Below are 26478 nucleotides of genomic sequence, written 5' to 3'. Positions count from 1 at the left end.
GACATAACGGTCCTCAAGTAAATAAATGGCAGCTGCTAAATTACATTTGGGTAGATATAGATTACACAACATCAAGCACTCTCTAAGATTTCTGAAACCCTGGTACAGGAATTTGAGGAATCTGCAGAGGATTTAAAAGTGGGTGACTGGTTTTACTGAATACGCCAGAAGCCCAGAGGAGGTAATGGATGTGGTAGAAGGCTGGAGAAGGTTTGGTTTGGTTTTAGTGAGTGGACTGAATTGGGGCTACAGGAAAAGCTGCACTGCTGCTGTCCCAACTGGACCATCCAACACATGAATTTTCCTGGCCCTGGGATGGAAAAGAGTGACTGCTCCTGTCTTCATCCTGTTCAATCATTGTCTCCCTTGTGACTTTTGGATTCACTAAAAAGCTGCCTCTTCATATCTGGAGAGGAAAAGGGAAAACACTCTGCAGCATTCTGACTGTCCTCTCAGAGTTGTGCTTGCGGCTTCTTCACATGAGAAGGGAGCAGAGCCTGGTTTCCCCTGCAGCCACCGAAACCCAACATAAAATCCGCTCATAAATCTCTCCTTGGTGCTGTCACCCTCCAAGGCCATGAACTGGAGATACTCTGCTAAATAACAGCACACGTGGCAGCCCAGCTCACAATTTCCCTGAGCCACACGGGCCAGCACTGCATGCCAGGCCAGCCCTCCAGGCCAGGCTAGCCAGCTCCCATCCCACATCCTACATCCCACATCCCATATCCTGCATCCTGCATCATCCCACAGCTTGCATCTTGCAGATCTCACATCCTGCATCACCTCATGTCCTGCATCAGAGCTCTTCCATGCTTGCCCTGCTTCTGAACTGCAGAGCAAGGCTGAGGCTGCACCAGGGCTTCTGGAGCTGCTGTTCCCCAGTGCCAGAGCGAGCCAGGTCTCTCCAGAATGTGATTCCTCAGAGCAATCCCCCGCATTTATCTTTCCTCCTAGCCATTAGAGACATGGTGATAATAAAAAGATAATGATAATAAAAAGACCAGGTCACATGGGGTGTATTGGTCACTGCAATAAAGCCAGTCAAGGACCAGCTGCACAGAGCTTACCTCCTTCTTTAATCCTTCTGTTGCCCGGAACGCAAAATCAACAACACGGAGGCAGAGGTCTTCAGTGAAAAGTTGCTCCCCACCAAAAAAGGGGCCAGCCTGTTTATTTCTTTTCCTTTTATAATTTTGTGAGTCTGGTAGCAGATTGGCTTCTGGGGTTACTACCCCTTCACCCCACTGGCCAGACCAGCTGTCAACCAGCATTATTTTCAGGCTGGAAATATGTAAGCAAAGGACAGTGAACAAAAACAAGAAAGGTTGTTTATGTTCCAAAGTGTGAGAAAGTGAAAAACTGACCCTTAATATTGAACAGTAACTAAAGAACTGACCCCATCTTATAAGCAAGTAGAAGGCTTTAAAAAAATCTCAGAAAAACCAGGGCAACATCCTTCCCTACCTTCTGCAGAAAGGGTCATTGCAAAGATGATGGGTTGACCTTGGACTGCGTGGTTCACATCCTCAGATAACAATTTTAACCAGAGCTCATGGGAGCAGCTGTACGAGGTGCAACAAGGGTAAGTCTTTGTTTCAGTCAAAAACCTCCCGGATTTTTCTCATTGCGGCTGGGTTTTTCGACGGCAGCAGGGCAAAGATGCCACCTACTCCTGCAGTTATTCCTTTCCCCGCAGAGTGTCACCGGCGCTGTGCAGGCACATCCCGGTCATGTGAAGGCTGGCTGTCCATCTCGGTTCGGCGGTGGCACTTTCTGGGATGCTGCCAGGCATGTGGGAAGCAGCAGCACCAGCAGGGAGAGCAGCTGGCTCGCAGTACCGGGAATGCAGTCCCTGCACAGGACCCACCCCGCTCTCCAGGCAAATCCACTCAGATGGCACCAGCAATTTCCAACTAAACTCCCCAGGGATTTTACACTGGAAGCAGCCTGTAAATTAAATAAGTATTGCAACATGTTTGTAAGACAGCTGTATTAAATGCTTCCAGATATACATTCATCCTCGAGACATGTGTGGTCAGATGGGATCCAGGCAGCTTGCATTACACTGCAGCACTTGCTGGGTTCTTGCCATGATTTTCTCATCTATCATGTGTTTGGAAGCTTGAAATGTTATTATTTTTTTTGGCATTACTGCTACATTTCATCTGTCATCACTAAGTGCTGCAGGAACACACAGGGACAGATGGGCCTGGACTCCTCTTCCTCTGTGAATAAACACAGGCACAACCAGGGAAAGCAGCTGCTGCAAGGTCACGCTCTGGGGCAAAGTACCCATTTACCACCTAAATTTCACCTGCTCAGTAAAACACTTTTTCTGCAATGAATTCCAGCAGTGTGAGTAAAATCAGTGAGGAAGATTTCTCTTTCTTCTGCTTAGGTGTCTAAAGTGAGTGGAGAAATTCCCAAGACCTAGAAAGCAAATTCTACAGCTTGCTGTATCCATGGCTGTAGTGTGGGATGGAAATTCTTCAGTGTAGGTGGGTTGTTTAATGATAGCCTGAACTGTCATGCCCCCACTGATGGGAACTGATGTGGCCATCACCTGGGCATCCACAGCATTGAGCCAATCCTCCAGAGGCTCTCTGCAAATGTTTGACAACTTTCCAAGAGTCCTTCAACACCCAGCTGCAGTTTCAGCAGTCTCAAATGCCCAGAAGGTCAAGCCAAGCTTCTGTTCCGCCTGCCAGCCTCCCCAGGATGCTGTGGCTCTCAGAGGCCTTGTACCTGCCTTTTCCATGCTGAGATCTTCTTCTGGAGTCCTCCAGCACCAGGTTGTAGATTTTCCTGGTGCTAACAGATTGTTCTGGCCTTGTCCCAGGTGCTTACAATGACCAAACCAATCCTGTCTCTTTTCACTTTTCTCCACTTGCATCTCTGCAGCGACTCCACTTTGCCTTTTGGACTTCCATTGTTTCTTCCCCTGCCAAACCCTCTGAGTTTTCTTCCCCAGGCTGTGAGTGTCCATGGCTTTTCTTGCTGTGAAACCTTTGAAATATATGAGAAAAGTTTTTCTCTCCCTTCCACCAGTGAAATATAGACTGCAGAGGCTGGAGGCTGGATTAAGCACCCAGTTTTGCCATCACCCAGGGTCAGATTCTTGCTCCCAATCCAACGTAAATTGGGTTTAGCCACTCTGTCCTCTATGCTCCCTCCATATCACCTCAACACTTGACATCTCACTTGACCTTCAAGACAACCCATATCCCTTGGCTTCAACCTCAACAGTGTTACTGGTTATTTTATAACACTAACAAAGACAGCTTGGTAAAAATTGACCCTGTTCATGGTCAAACCCATTCTCCAAGGACTTTGTTACCACTGAGAATTTCTGTGTTGTTATGGAAATCTCATCTATGGCTGCACCAGAAACTCCATCCATTGGCCTGGCCCCTGCACCTTTGGGTTTGGGGGTATTTATGGGTTATTTTGTAGGGGATTGCTGAAAGGTGCCAGCCAAGTCCAGACTGATCAGTCTGGTGATGATGTAGGCACCACAGGACCTTCCAAACAGCTCCATTGTCACTGAAAAAAGGCTCAGCCATCAGACCTCCCTCTTTTCCTTGTGCAGACCTTGTGAGAGACCCAACTACACATCATAATACTTATGAATGTTCTGCAGGTCTTCATGTGGGAGTTTGTCACATCAAACTGGGTCCCTTATGCTCTGGCTACAGCCAAAACCCTCCCTAAGAAATGCCTAACCTGATTACAGGCTTCTGCCTCCTAAAGATCAATCTTTAACTGTCCCCTGAACTTTGACACAGATCCAGCTGGCTCAATATAAAAAGGTACACTAATTTTCATGAAGATGGCCAAGTGTGTGAAAAGGTAACGCTGCTCAGTGTCGTGCCTTCCAGGGATGTTCTCCATGGCAATGACAATGAACATCAGATAAACAGTGGGCTTTTTTCAACAAAAGGACTCTACAAGAAGAAAATGTGGGTTGTGGCATATTTTAGGCTAAAAACTAAAGGGAAGGGCCCAAACATCAGAAGTCCTCTGTCTCGGAGATGTCTAACATTGAAGAGAAGCACTCACAAAGTTCAGCAGCCCTTACAGTGCAGCCTATCAGACTGTCAGTCTCCACATCTGATAACCCATTTGATCCTCATAACAGCCCAAGACACAAATGGGACATGGTTTCAGCCCATCTGGGGATCCTGCTTTTCACAATATGCATGGAAGTCACCCACACCTGTCAGACTTCCAGCCTCAGTTCTCCACCAACTCCACGTTGCCATTCCAGGTTTCTGGGCTTATGGGATGTGAACCCAGTAAGCAGCAGGATCTGCACAGGGATTGCAAGGAGGGCCTCACCTGGGCCCCAACCAAGCACTGCATTAGAGAGGTCAGTGCAGAGATGCAGAGCCTTTTTGGAGAAGGTGAGATGCCATGTGGACAGAGGAAGGAGGGCTCACCAGAGCTGTAGAGCGAACATGGCCTTGCCATCACACCTCCCCATCATGTGCTGCGGAGGAGAGGTCCCTGCTACTCCCTTCACTGCTCTGCAGCTTTTCCTCTCCTTGTCTCATCTACTGACCATGGTAATTCCTCTGGGCAACAGTTTTGCCTCCTGGCTTGTCTGTGGAAGGAGCCCTTGGGGAGCAGGGCCACGTCCCTTGTGTGCTGCTGGAGTTGTGTCCCTTCCCTCGATTGCAGCCCAGCAGAGCTGGGTGATGCTGCAGTCACCCAGAGCACCCAGTCACCCACACTGGAGGTGCCTGAACCCATGCAGCCCTCACTGAGAAAAGCTGGCCTGTGCGTCCCTCACCTCTTGTGGGCAGATGAATGGCTTCTGTTCCTGAACTCCCTGAGGACAGCACGGAGCTCAGCTAGAGCCCCAGCCTGCCTGTGTCTCACCTCCTCCCTCCTCTGGCTTCATCCACCTGGGCATGGAGGAAAGTGGATGTGTGTGACAGCGCTGCTGGGACTTCAGAGAATGCAGGAAATAATCGGAGGCTGTTTGTTCCCCAGGTTGCAGAGACAGCCTGCAGAAAGCAGGTCAAAGGGTAAGGCTGGCTGCTGGCTGAGCTGACTCAGTGTTTGCCATGATATTCCAGCAGCTATAAATTGCTGTCAGCCCCACTTCACCAGGCTCAGCCCCCGCAGAGGAGGGAGAGGATTTTTACCTGCACTGAGCTCCCCACCTGGCTGAGGCTAAGAGGAGCAGGCAAGAAACAAGCAGGAGAAGGCAGTGTCCCAGAGCAGCATGGCATCTCTGCTGCACAGCATAGCCAGACCTTCTGCTGTCGTCCTGCAGCTCTCTGTGCTGCTTGGTATAATCTTTGTGCTGCTGAAGGTGCTCCAGTTCTACCGGGAGAGGAGGAAACTCATCAAAGCTCTGGAGGCATTCCCTGGCCCCCCCAAACACTGGCTCTATGGCCACAATCACCTGGTAAGGAGTGGGCTGGGCTCAGCCAGGGTGGGTTTGTCCCAGCTGTGCAAGGTGTCAGTCAGGATGAGAAGGACTGGATGGGATGTGCGTGTGCCCTGCTCCTGTCTCTTCCTACAGGAGAGGACCTCTGCTAGAGAGTGCCAAGGCTTCTGCAGGGCAGGAGGAAAGGGTGCTGGATGTGTGGTGTGCATTATTTGGCAAAAAAAGTCAGGCTCTTTCCAGGCATGTCCTTAAACAAAGAGTTATGGGACTTCCATAAGCTATTTAAATAGAAGCTATTTAAATAAAATGTCTCTCTGCTCCATGAAACCCCCTACCAATAGGAGTGTCTTACCCTATACCACTGAAGAAGACATGGCCACAAAAGCAGTGTGTTTTAGTGCAGCCATTTTCATCATTCCATAGTGAAGAGGTTTTGCTTTCACTGCTCACCTTGCACTGCTGAAATTGGAGAGCAGAGGTGTGACAGCCTTGGTCCTCCTGGCCCATCCACCAGGCATCCTGGCATTGCCCGTGCCAGCTGCAGCTCCCAGGTGCAACATGGAGCTGCTCCAAGCCCAGGCCATCCTGAAGGGTCTGAGCTGCCACCAGCTCAGCAAGGGACTCTTCATGGAGCTGCAGGGATTTGGTGGCTCAGGCAGCTTTACCTCTTGTGCACAGTCCCTTTGCAATGCTGATCCTCTCCTCCACCTGCAACACAAAAGCCCCTGTGTGCCAAGTCCTCCCACTCTTCCTTCATTTCCCAAGAGAGAATGTCTTGCATGTTTTTCCCATGAGACTGCAAGTTTAACCTCTGCTCTACCTGGCATGTCCTTCTTTTTCTGCCTTTACTAATCCCTGATTAACTCTCATTGCAGATATATTCTGAAAAACTGTTACACCAGCTAGTGTCATGGGGAGAAGAATATCCCTATGCCTTTCCCAGATGGTTTGGACCAGTCCTGCCTATTCTAATCATCCACCATCCTGAATATGCCAAAAGCATACTTGGCCGAACGGGTGAGTCTCTACCTCCGGTTTTGAGAAGACTTGACATTTCCCTACCAAGAAAATACTGGAGTTATCCCCTCTGCCAGCTTCCTTCATAGCTATTGGCAATTCTTCTTCTGCTCCTCTTCACAAACTCCCAGGCTGTCCCAAGTTTCATGGAGCAGTTTGCATTCCTGTGCAAAACAGAGACCAGGTGCCTGTTCCTTCCAGTTTCCTGTCAGTTCCCACTGTGAGGGTCATCTGTCTTATTGTCTTCTATGGCTTGTACCACCACAATATTTGTGCTTCCCAGTAAACCCAGTAAAAAGTGTGAGCAATGGTCATGGCAGTTACTCTCAGAAGGCATCTTTAATCTTCTCCTCTGCTCCCTCTGTGGAGCATGAGTGGTACATACATGTCCATCCCCAGTAACTCCCATCCATTGTTCTCAGTTTTGAAATTTGCCATGGCTTTTTCTTTTTGTAGATGATCACTTTTAAACTCTACCTCTGGTGGTACAGTATTTTAAATAACGAAATGAGATTAATTCTATCATGTGATTTAGAGGGCGAAATCTAATGCGAGTTTAGCCTGATTTTTCTCTTTTGTTGTGTTGAATTCGTTAGTGATATATTTCTGCTATCTGTTCCATTTTACAGATCCCAAGGCTAGTGTACCCTACAAATTCCTACTTCCCTGGATTGGTGAGTCAGGAGCAATAATGAGGCAGTCAGAGCTGTGATCAGAGCCTGCAGGAACTGATTGTGCCTTTGCTGTTTGTGCTTCAGGGAAGGGGCTGCTGGTCCTGGAAGGAAGCAAATGGTTCCAGCACAGGAAGATGCTCACCCCAGCCTTTCATTATGATGTGCTGAAATCTTACGTGACCCTGATGTCAGACTCAGTCAAAGTGATGCTGGTAAGAATCCCCACTCCTGCCACTTTTACCTTTCAACTGTAAAACAGTGAAAATAAAAAATGAGTGAGGGAAAGAGATGGCACACAGAGAGTTTCTACTTTCACTGAATTTTTGGAGTAGTTTTGAAGTTCTGAAATTGCTCCCCTCACCTTCCTTTGGCCATTCCACTTATTCTTGCTCTTTGTTTGCCAATAAAATCAACCACTGCAAGAATATCCTTTCATACCTTGATGATTATCCTTTCATACCTGGGAAAAGAGATGCTCAGAAGAGTTAGATTAGGTTCACGGAATAAATCATGAACTAGGGCCTCTGCTTCCTGAAAAGAAAGCAATTAGCAGTGTGAATCTGGGTAGAGGGACAGGAAAATATGACCCGACCACAGATGGTGGTCTGTCTCTCCTTACCCCTGGCTCTCCCTCTCTAGGATAAATGGGACAAGAGGATCACAGAGAGGAAGTCAGTGGAGCTCTTTCAAGATGTCAGCTTGATGACACTAGACAGCATCATGAAATGTGCCTTCAGTTTTAATTCCAACTGTCAGACTCAGAGGTCAGTGCCTGAATTTCCAAATCCTGGGACAGCAAGTGCTGCTGTTTCATCACTCATTTTGCTAACACCAGCTTTTGACCTCTGCCTCCTTACAGCAACTCCCACTATTACATTAGAGCTGTTTTTGACCTGAGCTACCTCCTGAGCAATAGAATCCAGACTTTTTCCTTCAAGGATGTCTTCTACCATTTCACTCGCAAAGGCCGTGAGTTTCAGGATGCCTGCCAGCTGGCCCATACCCACACAGGTATTCCTCCCTTTTCTCCCCAGTCCTGTCTCCCAGCTGAACCTCTCTCCTCCTTGCCCCTGGAGCGCTCAGAGTGTGGTTACAGCGTGGACTGGCCAGAGGGGTACACATTAAACAGAGTCCAAGCTGATGACTGAGTGGTCAAGCACATGAGGGTACTCTGGAGAGGCAGGATTCACCAAACTGATCTCTGTCCTCTGCAGATAAGGTAATACAAGAAAGAAAGATGATGCTCTCCAATGAGAAGGAACTTGAAAAGATCCAGAAGAAGAGGCACCTGGATTTTCTGGACATTCTTCTTTGTAGCAAGGTGAGTGTTTGAAATGATCCTACCAAATGCCAACAAACAGAACTGTGTGGCACTGAGGGTGCATCAGCACATGAAGGGAAACACAAGAGACACCAAATCATCCAAGTCCTGTGGGTATAAAAATAAAATACCTGTGTGCTTAGGAATGGCATGCTCTCCTCTTTCTTAGGATGCAAATGGAGTTGGCCTGTCCGATGAGGACCTGCGTGCTGAGGTGGACACCTTCATGTTTGAGGGTCACGACACCACAGCCAGTGGCATCTCCTGGCTCTTCTACTGCATGTCACTGCACCCCGAGCACCAGCAGCGGTGCAGGGAGGAGATCCAGGCCATCCTGGGGGACCGGGACACCATTGAGTGGTGAGTTAGCACTTCTTATTCCTTTATCTTGAACTCTTTTAATTTACCCTTGAAGGCCTTTGACGTAGTGCCTGCCAACATTCTTCTCCCTAAATTGGAGAGATAAGGATTTGGTCGGGGGATGTTCAGTGGCTGAGGAATTGTTTGGAAGGTGGCGTCCAGTGGGCTGTGGTCAATTGTCCAGATCTGTGACAAATGGTTTCCTCAGGGGTCAGTACTGGGACAGATCAATAACATCTCTCTCTATGGCATAGAGAAAGGGGTTGAATGCATCCTCAGCAAGTTTGCTTTCAGGGAAGACCTTGGGAAGATGACCTACACCACGATGTGCATCAAAGAGAGCCTACGCCTCTTCCCACCAGTTCCCAGTGTGTCCCGACAGCTCTCCAAACCCGTCACATTTCCTGATGGACGCAGCTTGCCAGCAGGTCTGTTGGGTTTGTTCATGCTTCATGCTGCTGTCTGTGACAAGTGTGGCTTCCTGGCTCTGTGTGGAGGGGCTGGAGGGTCTTCCAGACTCCCTTGTCTCTCCTGCAACTGTACAGAGCTACCACAGCTTGCTGCCACAGTGAGCCTGGAAAGGGTGGCCAGACAGAGTCCAAGGACATGCTCCAGGGCTCAGAGGGGGCTTTTGGGAAAGTGATACACTGATAGAAAAAAAAAGAGACCCAGCTCAGAGGTCTTGATTTTTGGTGTATGAGGTTTTCAGGAGATCTCCGCCAGACCTCCTGCAACAGCTCCTGCAGAGCCCAGGGGGGGAAAGTAACCCAAAAACACCTCTCCTATATTTTCACTCTGAGCTGTCATGAGCTTTTTCTCACTTTTCTTTTACAGGCTGCCAGGTTGGACTGAACATATTTGCTATTCACAGGAACCGGGATGTCTGGGAGGACCCTGAGGTATTTCACCTTGATAACAAGAAAGGGAAGATGGTCTCTGAACCCACCTGAACCCACACATCCACTCCCCTTGAAGAAGGCAGCCTGTGCTTCCCTCCTATAGTTTTTTTTGCCCCTTGTCATTCCAACAGTCCACATCTAAATGCAAAATTCAGTCGAATTACCAAATACCCCAAAGGCTTTGAACATGACAAAGGGCTGGGAAAGGGAGTTCAACAGCCTCCCTTTGTGCATGGTGACACAGAGATGCTCTGACTGCTTTCAGCTCCCCTGCACACACCTAGAATGGTATGAGAAGTGCCAAGCCCCACAAGAGAGTGTTTGATTTGAAGATGATATTTTAGAGGCTTCAAAAAATAACTGGGAAGTTTGAAGAAGGGTGCATAGCTGCCTCTCTCCAGTGGCTGTCTGGAGAGCAAGGATCAGGCATCTCTGGAATGGAGGGATCAAGGCTTGATCCTTGCTGCCATGGATGAGAAAACACCTGCAGGCATCTTGGGTGGGTGACTTGGGTATCTCCAAGGGGAAGATCCACTCAGTGGCTTTGTTGAGAGAAGACTGTCGTCTGCAGCTCCCCCAAGAAGAGCAGAGTCACATCCAGCCCTAACCTGGGGACCAGAGAAGAACCTTTTGCTGCTCAGATCAGACCAAACACTGACCAAATGTTTATGCTCCCACAGGTTTATGATCCCCTGAGGTTTTCTCCAGAGAACTCATCACAGAGGCACTCCCATGCTTTCCTGCCTTTTTCTGCTGGATCCAGGTGGGAGATCCTTCATCCCTCTCCCTCCTATCAGGCTGTCTTGCATAAGACCTAGCTCAGAGCTGCTAAGGCTAATCCTCCCTGTCTCCACAAGCCAAGCTGGCTGGGCCAACCCAAGCAGGCTTTCCCTGACAGGATCTCCTGTGACAGGATCCCCTGTAACAGGATTTCCATGCTCCGTCAGCTCTGTGGTCACTGCAGGATTTCACACATTTTTCTGGTGGCTTTGTGGAGATGTTCACATTTCCTGTTGCCTGCATTGGGAACACCACTCCCTTGTTTAGGGGTGAATCCCAGTGCACCTCACAGCCAAAGGGGCCAAGTCTCCATGGTCCCCATGCTGTATCAATAGACAGATGTAGGGTTCTGAGGTCTAGTAGCTTGCAAGAGGATCACCCCATAGAGCCAGAAATAACCTTTTGGAGGTGTCTGGGCTTTTAGATGGACGCTGGCTGCACTTCCCAGTGAAGTAAGCCCCTATTCTCTCAATCTCATTATCTTTTTTCAATGTTTAATAAATAAACAGCAGTAACCCACCACAGAGCTGGGTGCATCAGGGGCTTACTAGATAAGCTGTGGTGTCACCCTCACAGCAGCTGGAGGTCCCCCAGCTCACAGATGGGGTGAGTCCAGCTCAGGGGGTAGCTGGGGACAAAGGCAGCCACTGGAGCATTTGTCACCCTGTCCCCAGGAACTGCATCGGGCAGCAGTTTGCCATGAATGAGATGAAGGTGGCTCTGGCCTTGACCCTGCTGCGCTTCCAGCTCTACCCAGACCCATCCAGGCTTCCCATAATGATACCACAGATCGTCCTCAGGTCCACAAATGGGATACACCTGAATTTGAAGAAGATTTTCTGATCTCACAGAGTACCATGGCAGGGGGGCAAGAGCTCTCCCAAGGGACACCCTCCACCCAGAGGTTTAAGAAGGCATCACCAAACAGACTCAGAGTGGCCACATTGGACCTTTCCCATATTAACCCCTGTCCCAAGGTTTTCCAGAGGGGCTCGCTGAGGCCACAAACACCAAAGCCAGCAGGTCCAGTTCTCCTCCTTGCAGGGGGAGCAGCACTGCTAAGGGGGTGTTCCACAGTGTGGCTGTGGCTCATCCTTCACCCCCCAGGCATCCTCCATGTCCTGCCCATCTCCTCATCTCCAACCTACCCTCATAGGCTCCCTGACAGGACTCCTGTCACCTGCCTGTGGATATGTCCCATTGCCAGTTCCCCGTTTGGGCATGGCAGTGAACCCCCCCAGCATGGTTTGCAGGGAAGCCTGAGGCACAGTCCCTGCCCTGCCTCCAGCCTGGGTGTGCAGGGCCAGGAGGGCTCCTCACTGCATCCCCACACACCGCCCTCCCAACCATTCCTGTTCTGGGGCTGGCACTGTGCCCACCATTATGGAGATGAATGCCTGTGGTTCCTTTCTGCCCCAGCTTTGAACTTCCTTCAGCTGAGAGGGCTCAGGAGCCAGCACAGAAAATGCCACTAGCTAACCTGAGGAAGCACGTGGCACACTGGAAACAGCATTGTTCTCCCTCTGAAGTGAGAATAAAGCCTTGTGGCGATGATCTCCAAGCATGTCTTATGCTCCCTTTGCATTTGGGGGACCAGAAGGGCACAAGAGGAGTCCCAGCAGGCCAGAGGCAAGGCTGCACCCAAGGGTGCAGCACTGTCAGTGTTTTCTCAAACCACAAGCACTGTTGCCATGCACCCTGTTGAGCCTGTTTCCACACATCCCACACCCATCAGGGTAAATTCAGGCACAAAGGCCTGTGCAGCTTTCACCCACAGCACTGGCATCACCAGAATCCCTGCAGGCACCAACATATTTAAACCATATCTGTCTGTCTGGGCAGCTGTCTGCTGATGGCCAGATCAGGAGAGTTAAACCCGAGCATCTCCCCATCTGACTGAACTCCTGCTCCCCTTCTGTGCTGCCTGCTGCATCCTCAGTTTGAGAAACAAAATTCTCCTCAAGCTGGATCCCTTTGTTTTGGCTATCTGGGTACCAAAAGGGACAGGGATGCTGAGATTAACCAGCAAGGTGCAGCTTGTGTTTACTTTGCAAGGCAGCTGGAGACCAAGTTCCCTCTTCTCCCAATCCTCCCCTTCTCACCTGCAGAAGGAGACTGATGCAGGCTGTGCAGATGCCAGTGCCACCACCCTGGCACTGCTGGTGCTCATGTCTGAAAAATCAGACTCCTGCTGTCCTCCTCCCCAGCTCCAGCACAGCGAGGCCTTCAGAGGGCAGTGATTTAAAAACACCTTTTTGTCACTGAGAAATCCCACTCGTCAGGCATTTCAGCCACCCATTTGAGAAAAGGCAAACCACCTTGAAGCTCTGCTCATCTGCTCTCCAGCAGGTGGTCCAAGAAATGAGCTTCAGATGTACTTGGCCACAATGACCCAGCCCAGTCTCCTTGGTAGTGGGCTTCAAAAGAAACCCTGTGGGACTTAAGGGTGTCACTACAGCATCTTCTCTTTGGGAATGGGGGTGGGTAGGACCCCCAGCTGCTGCCCACCCCATGGCCTGTACAGTGCCCTGTGTTTTGGGGCCATCACCCTGTTCACTGCCATGACCAGAGCTGCCCATTTGGTTTCCAAGAGTCCTTCTGATTGCTGGATTATTATGAATGGCCAAACCCCAACCCCTTCCAGCAGAGACTTTCTCCAGTGAAACTGCTCTTGGTAATCTGCTTGGGAAAGAGGAGAATCTGCTGCCATTTTTGGTGCAAAAAATGGATTGTTATACCATGCAGCTATGACAGTAATTGAGGTAAGCAGAGCCAAACCATTTAAAATCTCTTCTGTTAAGAATCACGCTTAAACCAGGTTTGCATTTTGAAGGGCCAAAGCTTTTGAGGGAAGATCTCTCAGCATCAATGCACTATGAGGCCCTAATGCAGCAGCAACCAGGAGAAAATTCTCCCAGTTTTCAGCTTAGCCGGGTCAAACCGAGCAGCACAAACATCACCCCACCTTCAAACGGTGGCAGTTTCTGGACAGCAGCTTGTACGAGATAACCTCCTCTGCCAAGCCACCACCAGCCGGGCAGGAGGGCAGCAGAGGAGCTGTGCGAGGAGCTGGCGGCAGCAGTGACACAGATCTAATCGCCCCCTCCTTTGGCCCGAGTATGTCCCTGGCAGGCAGTGACATTTCTGCGCTGTCTCAGCTCGCTCCTCCATCACCATGGCTACACAGCCGCCAATCCACGGGCGAGTCCTTCCCGAGCACCCGCAAACCCTCCGGGAGATGCTACGAGAGCCAGCCCCTTTGGCAGGGAGACACCTCGGGGACCCCGGGACAATCCGTAGCACCAAAAATTCCCTTTTTTCTTCTTTCCCTTCTCCTTTTTATTTTCTCTTTTTTCTTTCTTTATTTTTTTTTTTCTCTTTTTGAAGCACAAACAATGGAGCTAAAAGGTTGGGTATCAGGCCGATAATCATGAATGACGTGTCGTTATTACACACCACACATTCATTATCTCCCACTCCAGCCATGTCACAGGCGGCTGGAGGAGGGCAGATAACGGGGTGCCTTCATGCAGATGGCTTATTATCAGGATGTTCCAGGAGGGGCTTTAAGACAGTTAGTGATGCTGTTTGCCAGTTAAAGATTAGAGACCCCAGAGAATAATTAACAATCCCAAAACCCGGGTTTTCTGCTGGATTCTTCAGCTTTCTCCCCCCTCCCCCATCCTCTTTAATCTATTCACTCTAGCAGGTGTAATAAAGTGATAAGGACAGGCTCCGGGGATGTTTGTTTGGCTACTACGGGTGTATAAACCAACAATGGATGGCATTTTACTTCTGGCTTTCAGTGGCTTGAATCGAGACCAAAAACTTTGCAGCCCCCTTGCCCACACACAGCCATCCCTCCGTGCCCTGCTCCTGGGTTCCACCTGGGTGGCTGGGCTTCTTCCCCACCCAAAGGACCACAAGGCTGGGACAGGCTCCCTTTTTTCCCCTGGAGATCCCAATCACACTTCTGGGGTGTCAAGGTGCCCAGTGCCAGGATCCAAACCCCAGGCTGCATTGCCCAGGTGCAGGAATAGAGCTGGTTTACAGCAGTTTACCTGAATACAGCCAGTCTGTGATTAAACTACCCTGGGATAATTTATATCGTAGGTGTCTACCTGCCCAAAATGCTCCAGTTACAGCTGGAACAGAAACACCTCAAACCTTCACAGCTAAAGAGCCTCAGGAGAGACTGGGGAAGCATCAGAGTAAAAGTGGCTTTCAACAAGGTATCTCATTATCTGGGCTTCCAAGAGATGGATTGCACCCTCCTAGGTCCCCAAAAAAACTTGTGATCCACCTTGTAACAAAGAGATGCAAAAACCCCCACCCTGAATATCTCCTGCCCCAAAGGAGCCTATCCTGTCTGCAGCAGAACACAACCCTGGACATCTTCCTGGAGCCCAAGGCTTCAGAGACAAAGGCTTTAGAGGATGGAGGTAGGAGGGAGCACTCCTGGTGTCCTTACCCCTCACAGGTGGGCATGGGGAGGTTTGTGGAGGGCCCCTTCATCCCCTGTGCTGCCTGAAGAGAGGTGTTGGGGAGGATTCAGCCCTCAGGCAAGCTGGCTTAGGGCCCTTCAGAGAGGTGGCTGAGGCTGTGGGAGGTGCCCCTCACCTGGGGCTCTCAGCCCTGCCTCTGGAGGACATTCCCCAGCTCATGGGGGAGCTGTGGAAGAGCACTGACATGCCAGAAGTTGTCTTCCCAATCACGCTCATCCTGCCAGGGAGGGATGAGACAGCATTGTGCTTTAAAGAGCATCCCGACCCTATCAGCAAGAGATGAGATATCCTAATTATGGCAGTACAGGCGAGGATCTGGGCTGTATCAGCCAGTACAGAAAGGTAAACAAGAAATATAACAATGGACCCTTAACACTCATTAGCTGTGTCAGATAATACCTCACTTTTCTCCCTTTGGGGCTTAAAATCTAATTAAGATTTTCCAACAATAAATTTCATTTATGCTCGCTCCCTTTTGTTCTTTTTAGGATCACACCGAGAAGCATCCGCAAGCGACTGCACAGCTCGTGGGAGGGCAGCTTCAGTCAGCCTCGGCTTGAGCTTCCCAGACAAGGGAAACTGAGGCAGGACAGCACCCTGGACAGTGCAGAGGTGAGATCCTGCCAGGACACAGCACTGGCTCCTGCATAAGGTGAGAAGTGAACTCCAATGGGGCACTGGTTGTGATAAGCCCAGCAGTAAAGCCTTGTCCTTCTCAGATTTACAGCCACAGCAGGGATCTGTGGGGAAAGGGACACTGAGAGGCACTGAGCCCTCAGCACACGTCCACTCCAAACCCCACCCAGGCACTGCGGGGTGAGCAGCTCGGGCACCTGTCACACATTCACTGTGTACACAGGGCAGGGAATAAACTCCTGCTGTTACTCATTATGAGGATGACATCCTTAACTTCTTTTGCAACTGAGAGGTAAAAAATTAATGGGCTCCCTTCCTCTTGTCACACCCCCAGCCCGAGTGCTGACATGGCACAGGTAATGACTAATCCTCAAACCCTGCTGAGTGCAGCAGTACCACTGAACCTTGAGGAGCTCGGTTTTTTCCAAACCCACCTGATGTTTGGCACGTGTGAGAGGCAAGTCAGGAGAGCAGCATCCATCAGGGGAATGAGTGGGGTGATCCAGCCTGGGGCTGGCTCAGCCTCCAGATACCCAAGGGAGGGTGGTAGATGGAAACAGCTCTGATGTGATGCTGGGGATGCAGCATCCTGCCTCCACATCTGAGGGCTTGACTCTTCTAACACTTCTGCCTGTTTTCTTCTACTCCCATGCCATTTCTCAATGGGAGCTGTGATTTCTCAATGCCAGGTCTTTGAGGGTGTTTTTGAAATACTCTCCTACCTCAGGCTCTAGGGGAAATGCCTTTCAAGGTGGGTCTGTTACTGGAAGACACTTGGCTGAATTTTTGTGTCTCCACTTGCTAGGGACATCAGCAGTTTCAGCTGTGGGAAGTGCACAGCAGAGCCCTAGAAACATTTTGCTCCCCCCAAAACCAGGGGCGGCCAAAAATGCCCCTCCTATAAATCTCCTACCCCAGTGCTGCTCCAGCTGGGCTGCCCTTGGTTGCAGAGTCCCTCAATCCTTTCCTCACTGGGCAGGAAGAGGAAATTCCTCCTTCATGCTGCTGGAGTAACTCATGTTCCAGGAATGGGCTAAAGCACACAGGTTTCTCGTTTCAATCTACAAATGCCACAGCTTAGAAATGCCCATTGTTCCCATGGTGGCCCTGGCACTGTCCCCCCCCCCAGCAGAACACAGACCCTGGTTAATGACCAGCCTGGCAGGAGCAGGTTGCACTATGGCCAGCTGCCCCAGGACACTGCCCAGAGCAGCCCCAGGGCTCTTCCTGGCAGCACTGCTAAATGACTGCTATTCCCAGCCTCCAGCCCTGCACAAGGCTCCAGCTGGCTGTAGGGCTGCGCATCGTGGGCAGTGGGATTCAGGGAATGCTGCCTTCCACCCATTAAGCAGCACTGAAGTGCTGGATTGTTTCTGTGGCTCAGTATCCCCACCTGGCAGATGGAGAGGAATGATGCTCTCACCTCCCTTTGAGGCTCTGGGGCAGTCCAAGTGCTGAGCATTCCCTGATGTCCTTCATTCTCCCAACTGCCTGAAGGCTGGGAAAGCTGTGAGATGCCAGAAGGTCCTTTGGCTGATTAGCAGAATGACCCTCTTTGCTGTCATAGGCAACAATTCTCTTTATTGCTCACCGGGAATATATGTACAGAGGGGGAGGTTTGTTCTGACATTAAAATGCATGGTGGAGGTGATAAAAAGGAGGGTGAACTGGGGAGAAAAGAGCAGGTTTTCCATCAGCAGCTCCCTGGAGGGCAGCTGGGAGCGTGAGGATGCCCCAGGCACCAGTGGGATCCCCTCTGTGTCTTGAACAGGTCAAGGCCCTCCTGGGACTTGGGACAACAGCCTCGCCAACCAGGTGGGGTGACCACCAGGCAGGAGAGGTGGCACCCCCAGACCTCTCCTCGGGACCTGTGCCATGTGGACACCAACCCCAGAGGGACAAGAGCATGTCCCACGGGTGGGAAAGGAAAAGATCAGGAGGTGGTGGTGCTGTGGAGAGGCCGGGGCCCCGTCACTCTGGGGGTGCCAGTGCAGAGGGTCTCTGTGGAAATGCCCATCACGATAGCGGGAAGCGAACGGAGAGGAGGAGGAGGGCAGGTGGGTGCTGCTACATGGCCGTGGTGATCACCTTTTCCTCGGGCTCCACGGGGTTCTCGTAGGCGTGCTGGTTCTCTTTGGACCTGCAGCAAGAGGGACAAGAGCAGAGCTGAGCTCAGTCCCAGCAACACCAACATCCCCAAAGCCACCACCGGTGTCCTCACCTCACTGTGCACTGAGTGAGGGATGAGATGGGGACCACAGGAGGGGTCACCCTGAAGAGATCAGAGCCAAGGTGTGTTGGGGATTGCTCTAATTTTTAGTGAGGGCTATTTTCACTGTCAGCATCTACGTGGTGACCTGTGGTCACTTTTGGTGGTTTCCTCTGTTGGAAAGCTGTGATGTAGCATAGGAAAAATGTGGCATGGCAGGTTGTGAGGTAGTGGATGGATTGTGGGACTCAGCTGCAGAGATAGGGGATACTCCCTCACTGCCTTGTGCTTAGCCCCTGGAAAGATTAAAAGCCCAAAAAATAGGTGAATGGGATGTGTAAGATCCTGAGGGGGTGAGACCACAGCTCTGCATGTCCCCAGGGGAACAGAACAGAGCCTGGGAGCCACGGGGAAGAAGTCTGAGCAGGCCGTTCACCTGAAGTCAGCTGCAGCTGATACATATCTCCCTTCGTGGCCATTGGATATGACAGCATCTGGCTTGTCCTCCACACTCACCACGTTCTCGGCATTTTCCCTGGAGGGAGAGAAGAGAGGAGCTGGGACAGAGCAACAAAGGAGCCGTGCTGGGGAGCAGCTTCTTACTGGTGATGGCACTACAGAGACAATAAGGGACTGGATGTGATTCTGTCCTTGGACACCCTGCCCAGCCTCCTTCCCAGCAGGACAAGGGCAAGGAGAAACACCCTCACTGCAGGTTTGCAGAGGCTGTGCCAAGTGCCAACCCCTCTCTCTGCAGCTGTGACGCCCAGCATGGTGCTGGCAGGACTCATTGTCAATACGTGGGATTGTTTTCTCCTGCTAACTGGTTTTTCCAGTCTCCTTCTATGTAATCTGTTGCAAAATAGTCCCCTGTGGATCCCATGGACACCGGGAGAGCAGTCAAGGCCCTGCTCAGCCCTGGGGCAGGAGGGCTGTCCTTGTGCACGTCCATGTGAGCAAAGCCGAGCTGCTCTCTCTCAAAAGCGAGTCTGGATCCTTGAGCAGGGATGGGGTGTTCAACCTCAGCCAGACTCCAAAAGCTCAGCTCTGGAGCCTGAGCAGCGCCAGGGAATTTAGCTGCAGAGGATGGGTGCAGGTCCACCCTGCATGCACACTCCTGCCTCCTCCAGCTCTTGCCCAAGGGCAATTTCAGAGGCTTCTCCAAGGAACAGCCTGGCATAAACAGGCAGTGGCTCAGGCTGATAGCTGCTGTCACAGTGATAGCACAGAGCTGGCAGGGCTCCAGGCTGCCGAGCCTCGCTCCTGCTCTTCTGAAGAAAGGCCAGATTAATTAAAACAAGGCACCATCCCTCCTCAAACCCTCCTCAGCATCCTCTGCCTCCAGGCTGGGAAAAGGCAGTCAGGCATGGGCAGCAGTGGGAATCACCGTCCCTGCCTGCCACTCCATGGCTGGAGGTTCCTTCAGTTTGAGGACAAAGGTTCCTTTTTGGGAAACAAAGATTATGGTGGCAAATCACACCATATAAATATATATACACACATTGTATTATGCACCAGCCTAGAATACATCCCAAATGGACCTGCTTAAAATGCCTCTGGGGCTAAAGCTGACCTGCTGAGCATCAGGGTATATTCCAGCTCCCCACCTCCTCAGCCTGGAGAGGCTTCAGGAATGTGCAGGTACAAAAGAATCCAGCCTGAAGCAACCCCACCAGTGGAGAGGAACTGGGAAATAGATGTAGGGTGCTTCTGGTATTCATCCCCTGTTGCCTTTGGGCTCAGGTTCAAGATCAGGTTGCTGCAACTTAGCCAGCTGGCCTTGCTCAGCTGAACAGGAGCAGCAGCCTGTGACTCTGCTTGGCCAGCATCAGGCAAGAGGTAACCCATCCCACAGAGACTTTTTCAGACTAATAGAGACACCACATTTCCCTGTGACACGTGCTCCAGGTGGAGAGTACTGCCACTGCTTGGCTACTTCCTTTTTCTCCCAGCTCCTCTCAGTGTGTTCTCACAACTTGGCCCGGTCTGCTTTGCAAAAAAAAAAAAAAAAAAAAAAAAAAAAAAAAAAAAAAAAAAGCTGGTGCAGACTTATTATCCCATGGATATAAGGCACATGGGAACTGCACCCCCAAAAGCCACAGAAAACCAGGCTGGGCCAGCCCCTGGGCACATGCTGTGGCTTTGCCATTCCCAGCACAGTGCTTCCTCATGGCAGCATTCGTGTGGTGCAAGCTCACACCTGGCAATCAGTAACAGGGATCAGACACCAGGACAGGGACAAAAGGACAGGGAAATGAGGACATGGAGTCCTTGCTCTCCCAGCCCATCTCCCAGCACAGCCAGCGCAGTGTTCCCAGCCCTGGGACATGCACAGAGGCTGCTGGAAGTGACACGTGCCAAGGCAGCTAAGCCCAACCCAGAGCAGCCCCCACACTTACACTTTGTCCTTACACCAGAACCTGTTGACCACGAAGGCGATGGCCACCAGGACTAGAAACACAACCACTGCGATGACCCCCTGTGACCACGGCTGCAGGCTGCCCCGGGCTGCAGGGAGAGAACAGGACACCTGTTAGCAATTCATCCTCAGCTTTATTTGCCAAGCTTCTCCCATCCAGCTTCAGCAAGGTCCACATGAGAGCTTGATCTGCAAATCTGAGCAGGACACGTTGTCAATTCAGGCAGGCTTACCCGGGTGATAGCAATGAAATAAAGTACAATTATCAGCATTTTCACTGGTGTTTGCATGTGGAGTGTGGTGCCTTGCAGCTTTGGGGGCCCATATACAGTGACATACACATACAAATACATAAATATGCACCTTGGGGCACTGGGGACTCTGTGATGGGGCAAAAATGCCTGGGAGACATGGAGGAAGGGAGAATGTTTGCCAAAGGAAGGAAGGCAGAGGGGTTTCAGCAAATTGCTTATTTTCCATCCCCAGATGCCACAGACATCATTCCCAGGATATTTTCCAAATACTCACTGGTAAAATAAGGGCTCAGTAATGGGGTGAGTGTAAAATTTGGGTGTCATTCTCACAGCAAAAAGCTGTCATTGTGGATCTTGGTAAAATGCACCATTCAACAAGTTTCCAGAGCAGCAAACAATTTATGACAGAAATGGAAGGCTGATGCAACCAGAGGAATAACCTCAACACAAAGGACAGGCGGGGCTGCTGGAGGGCCTGAGCAGTATTGGGGTGGAGGGTAGAGGCACTGGGAGCTGACTGGGATAGCCCCATTCCTCCCAGGGATGGAATGGACTGACAAGTTTGTTTTTCTCTATCTAGACCTAAGCAGGAATCCAGCCACAGGTGGGAAGGCTGTGAGACACATTCCTGGATGTGGGTAGGATGCAAGAAGAGGAAACCTTGTCCCAGCCCTTGCTGGGGTGGCTGCTCCTTGTCTCCCACTGGATTTTGGACAACAGAGTATTCAGACAGTCAAACCCATCCTAAATGCTGCCACATCAGCACTAAAGGACACCTTGTCCATACAGCCACATCCCTTTGAGATTTAATTGCTATTTACTCAGACCCAGCTTTTCCTCACCTCACCTGCTGATCAGAACACCGACCCTTGCACACAGCGTGGTCCCTCTGCCCGGGCAGGGGGAGGGTGACACCTGCCAGCCCCAGCCAGGGACACCTGAGCTGCCCCAGGACGAGCAGTGACACCTCAGCCTTCCTCAGGAACTTTACTCTGAGCACTCCCTCTGTCTCACAGGAGACAAACCTCTGCTATAAACAGAAAACAATCTTTATTAGCAGTAGGAAGAGTAGGCTGTGTGCTCCACAGGTGCCAGATCCTGACCCACAGCCAGCTTCACACTGGCTCTGCTGCCAACAGCTCTCCTCTCCTCCCTTTGATTTTGGGGAGGGGGATTGTCCTTTGGTAAGACCCCCAGCTCCTGGAGTTTTTACTGCAAGAGATTTTTATTTAAAAAATAATAAATAAAACAACAGCAAAACCTCAACCCCCAAAACAGAGCTCTTTTTTTCCTCTTGGAAGTGAAATTAGCCTGGTCAGCTGGCCCAGCAGCAGTGCCAGTCTCAAAAGCAGTGGCACTCCCAGGCAAGGGGCTGTGAGAACAGCCCTGAGCAGCACCTCTCAGCCCCCTCTCCCCACATTTGTCGTGTTTCTGCAAGGTCCCAGGGCAGAAACTCAAGCAGGAGGAATTCAGATGGAAATTCCCCCTTGTATCAGCGTGTTTTGACTAAAATACCATTGCATCAGCAGGGTGCTGCTGGTGGTGGCAGCTAGGGGTGGTGACAGTGGGGAAGGGAAGGGGTTGGTCCCCTCCTGCCCCGCTGCCCACCATCCCTGTGAGTGCAGCCCCAAACATACCTATTCCCTCCTGGATGAATTTTGGCTCTCTTTGCATCCTCCCTCACTCTGCCCTTGGCTGTTGGCCACATTTATCTGTTAGTTGTAGTTTATTTTTCCTGCCAGACCCAGGGTTTCCTGCCTAAGCCTGGGGGGTGGTCAGGTCCAGCCCTTGGTGAGGTTTCTGCTGGGGTTAAGGGAGTTCAACCAGGGAATGAAGTCAGCAAAGGCTCAAACTGCCAAATTTGTGTCTCGTGATCCTCCAGCAAAGGAGGGGGAAGAAAAGTGGTAGCAAATCTCCTTGGAGCAACCGTGCTCAGGAGGACCTGGATGTTTTTGCAGGTGAAATCTCACTCCTGTGGCTGTTTCCACCAGATTCCAGAGCATCCAAAGCCAAAAGGGAAAACACCAAACCAAAATCAAGGGGTTCTGGCTTTGAGAGACCATGAAGGGCCTGGCTGCAAGGGGAGATAAGGATGGGAAGGGAACGGCAGATGCCTCTGCATTGGGCTGAAATACCCACGGGGAAACATGCACGGGCATAAGAAAAGAGCAATGGAGAGCAGAATTGACAGGATCTCTTCAGGGAGTGGCTGTTTAGGTGCCAGCCCATGGGGCACACCTTGCTGCCCTGCCAGGAGTGGTGGCTGAGAGGATGAGTCTCCCCTGTGGAAACAGGGCTGTGTTCCTGGAATGATGCTTCACCAGGGTGCCCCGCCTGGGTCAGCCTGGCCCTCAGGCTCTGCCACCTCCTCTCGGTGTTGCCCCATGATAAGGATGGGGTTTTCCCTCACAAACAAGGTCTCTGAAGCCAAACCAGGCAATGTGGAACCTGCAGCCCTGGCAGATGTGTCTCCACACATCTGCAGCTGCAAACCAGAACAAGGGAAGTGCCGGTGCCAAAATAAGCCTGTGCACTTGTTGCAATTCCATTTCCATACTCAATAGCTAATTTGAAGACACAGGCCTGCTTTTTAACACCTTTTCCCTGAGTATTTGGAAAGCTTTGGCTGGCCTGTCTTTTCCACTCTCTAAGGAAGTTGTGCCAGGCTCTGAATCCTCATTAAAGGATTTCTGGTTGTTTGTTTTTTTTTTTCTTTCTGAGCAACAGCAAAACTTTTAACCCTGCTGACAATGGACACCCCAGACTGTTAAATCCTCAGCAAGTTGGTAAACAAACACAGGAAGAGCGGTCAGGGCTGGGGCATCGGGAGGAGAAAGGGGGAGGGAATTTTCCGGGACTTTGGCAGCACCAGAGGAGTTTTAATTGCTCCTCATTATTTCTAGCACTAGAGAAACCCTTCAGTGAATTTTCTAAAAACAACACCCTAGCATAGGAAGTTTCTCTGTTAAGTCTTTCAGAAGAGAAGAGGAGGTCAATTTGCTGAGGAAAATATTTGCTCCCTCTCCTCAGCAATGATCAAAATTACAGATTAACAAGAGGATCTGAGAGCTCAGGGAGCAACCCAGAACAACACTTGCTCAAGGATAAGAGCAAGAAGAAAGAAAGAAAGAAAAAAAAAAAAAAGCCTTAAGAAAACAGATTACTCATCTCGGTGCACAGTCCCGCCAGAGGTAAATCACAGCAGTTTATCTCTGTGCAAGCAGCTCAGACAAACCTCAGGTGGCAGTTCAGCAAAACAGGTAGAAAGTCTCCATGTCCCGGCCCCGGCAAACCCTCCCAGCCCACCGGACACCGAGCCATCCTGCTGCGAACCCCGAGCAGAAGCTCGGCCAGGAGCAGGGATGTCTTTTCCCATCCCAAGAAACTCTCCCACACCTGCCCCTCGTCCCGCACCAGCGGCTCCCCGCTGCCCGGGGCTCGGTGCCCCATCCCGTTCCCGTTTCCCCGGGCTGCCCGGGCTCTCCCCTCCTGTTGGAGCCTTACCTTGCTGGCAGAAGGCAGCCGGGAGCTGCAGCAGCAGCAGCAGCAGCAGGCGGCGGGCGGGCATGGCGGGGCTGCGGGGCAGGAGAGCCGGGCGCTGCTCGGGCACGGCGCCCTCCGGCAGGAGCGAGCGCCTGGTCAATGATCAAACCCCGCGGGCTCCCACTGCCTCTCGAACCCTGCCGAGGAAGGAGGCGCCTCTCCGCCTTCTCCCGAGGAAGCCGGAGGGGAATTTGGGGCACGGTGACTTGAACCTGACTGTCCCCTTGGGTAGGGCGTGGAGGGGAACTCAGGCACAAAATATTTGCATTGGCCCAGGAGGAAGAAACGAGACCCAGATGGGTAAAACTCTTCTCCAGGGGAGCGTGGTGTCTCCCGTGTCCCCCGTGTCCCCCAGGTCCCCTCTTCACAGGGGCAATCCAGCAATGTCCCAGCTCTGACATTCCTTCCCACCCTGCTGGACCCTCACTCACTCCCTCGCTTTTTCTTTTCACAAATGTCACTAATAGCCCAGCAAAACACGTTTGTGACTTTGAAACATCCAATTAATAGGCCAGACTCCATGCTGGATACTGCCTCTTACCTTCCACACCTTGTTTAATGGTGGCACTATTAAACAGAGCAAACCCAGCCTTCATTTTATTGAGCTGTCAGGGTCCAAAATTTCCAAAATTTGTCTCCAAAATTTCGTCAATACCAGAAGAGGTAGAAACAGCCAAAGAGGTGCAGCAGGCTGCAAGGCTCACCCTTCACAAAAGCTGCACTGATGCTGCAGGACAGAGAACTTTGCAGGTCCCGAATTAAGCAGTTTTCCAGCCCATATCAGGTTTGGATGACTGGCAAACAAAACCCACACGAAGAATAAAAGATATTTGTCTTCATAGCTGGGAAACTTCAGCTGGGAAGCTGTCCCTGAAGGAAATTATGAAACTGTGAGCCTGGGGTTTCACTGTCACTCTTCTTGTGATGTCTCACAGCATCTTTGTAACCCCTCAGCAGTATCTGAGCCCCCAGCCTCTGGGTCTGGTGATTTCCCTTCCAGGGACTCTGCCTGGGTGCTCTGAGAAGCAAATAACACTTTATCCCCATGGGACCCGTGTTCAGGAATGTGCAGCCCCCTCAGGAATGCACACCCACCAAGGGAGGACTGCCCTCCTTCATCTCAACTCTTTACACTGTATTTACAATAATATCATTTATCCTGAAGACAAGCCAGATCTGACTTGGAGCTGTACAAGATCGAATCCCAGTTCCCAACTCTTTCCCAGGTTCCTTTCCATGGCCAGGTCCCCAGCTGCAGTGTGGGATAACCCCCTGCCAAACCCTGCTCATTTTTGCTTGTGAAATCTGTGGGGCAGGGACTTTCCTACTGCACCCAGCAAGGAAGTGTCACAACAGGGGCCCATAATTAGGCCCTGTAAAACATTCTAATCATATTACAGAGGAAAAGGAACGGCTTGGGAATAAGCAAAAACAAGGGTGAACTTTGGGTTCCCCAAGACCTGCTTCCACATTATCTGGGAAAGCATGCAGGGCTTGCCAGCTTTGCTGCCTGCCTGTTGCTCTTCTCTTTGCAAAAGCCCAGCAAAAGCAGCCTGGGTATTTGGAGCAGAAGGCTTTATCAGCACATCAGAAGTGCTAGAGAAGCCGGTCCTGCTGCTGCCCCTGGGAAATTCAAGGTCTGGGACATTCTGCTGTTGCTGTCCACTCCCCTGTCACGCCTGGGGCTGGGTCCTGAGGTTCCTTCTCCACCACTCCGGGTTGTGTTATCACCCCAGGGCTCTGCACAGCATAGCTGCAGGGACTTGGGCTGATTTCCCAAAGACAGGGAGGTCTCAGGGATCCACCCACACACTTTGGTGTGTTGGGGTGATAGGACGTGGCAGAGCAGGCCCTGGGATGAAGGCAGGGCTCTGTGCCTTTCAGACAGTGCTGTCAGCCCCATCCGGAGGAGCAAATCATATTTTACCAATGGCACGTTCCCACATTGATATGAAATTTAAGACAATTCAATGATTTAATCGTTTTGGGCTCACTGATGAGGCCAGGGAATCAAAAAGTTCTTATCTCAAAGCTCCCCTGGGTTCCAAAGCAAGGTTAGTCCCCCAGCTATTGGGAAGGTGTGTGCCTTTGTGACAAAACTCCCTGGCACCTCCTTGGTTGCATGTCCCTGGGTCTGGCCTGGGGGAATGAGAAGCTGCAAGTCACTGTAGCAGCCTCCCTGCAGGGGCAAAGTCTGAAACTTCAACAAATTATTTGCCAGCCAGGTTTTCCTTTTGTCGTCCTGGCTGTGGCCTCAGACCTGCAACAACAAATAACTGTGAGTTTCTGCTGCAGGGGGCTGGAAATTTTGCTGTCTCTCTCACAGAAGCCTCCAGCTTCACCCAGCCATGGTGAGACAAAGCCCTACAGGGGCATTTGAGAGCTGAGGGAAACCGAGGCATGAAAGGACAGATCACCCTGGCAGCATTTGGCCAAAGCCAAGTGGAGCCAGAGCCAGCT

The 26478-nt window shown here is 51.1% G+C and overlaps 2 protein-coding genes across 2 annotated transcripts; one reads left to right on the top strand and one right to left on the bottom strand.

Moving 5' to 3' along the window:
- The first annotated feature begins 5110 nt into the window (after positions 1 to 5110).
- LOC134555307 (cytochrome P450 4B1-like) lies at positions 5111 to 12295 on the top strand. Its single transcript, XM_063406804.1, has 12 exons — positions 5111 to 5419; positions 6277 to 6418; positions 7048 to 7092; positions 7177 to 7304; positions 7732 to 7856; positions 7952 to 8103; positions 8307 to 8413; positions 8583 to 8773; positions 9068 to 9201; positions 9608 to 9672; positions 10353 to 10435; positions 11127 to 12295. The coding sequence occupies exons 1-12, from the start codon at positions 5234 to 5236 to the stop codon at positions 11293 to 11295; spliced, it is 1527 nt and encodes a 508-aa protein (XP_063262874.1). The 5' UTR covers positions 5111 to 5233; the 3' UTR covers positions 11296 to 12295.
- A 4860-nt stretch (positions 12296 to 17155) lies between these two features.
- Positions 17156 to 24219, bottom strand: PDZK1IP1 (PDZK1 interacting protein 1). Its single transcript, XM_063407131.1, has 4 exons — positions 23980 to 24219; positions 20202 to 20310; positions 18239 to 18337; positions 17156 to 17733 (listed from the first exon to the last, which is right to left on the bottom strand). Exons 1-4 carry the CDS (start codon positions 24041 to 24043, stop codon positions 17661 to 17663), a joined length of 345 nt encoding a protein of 114 aa, XP_063263201.1. The 5' UTR covers positions 24044 to 24219; the 3' UTR covers positions 17156 to 17660.
- Positions 24220 to 26478: the final 2259 nt, after the last annotated feature.

Source organism: Prinia subflava, chromosome 10 (genome assembly GCF_021018805.1).
Source record: "Prinia subflava isolate CZ2003 ecotype Zambia chromosome 10, Cam_Psub_1.2, whole genome shotgun sequence".
Lineage (NCBI taxonomy): Eukaryota > Metazoa > Chordata > Aves > Passeriformes > Cisticolidae > Prinia > Prinia subflava.
Note: the sequence above shows the minus strand (reverse complement) of the source record. Positions and strands in the feature narration are given on the sequence as shown.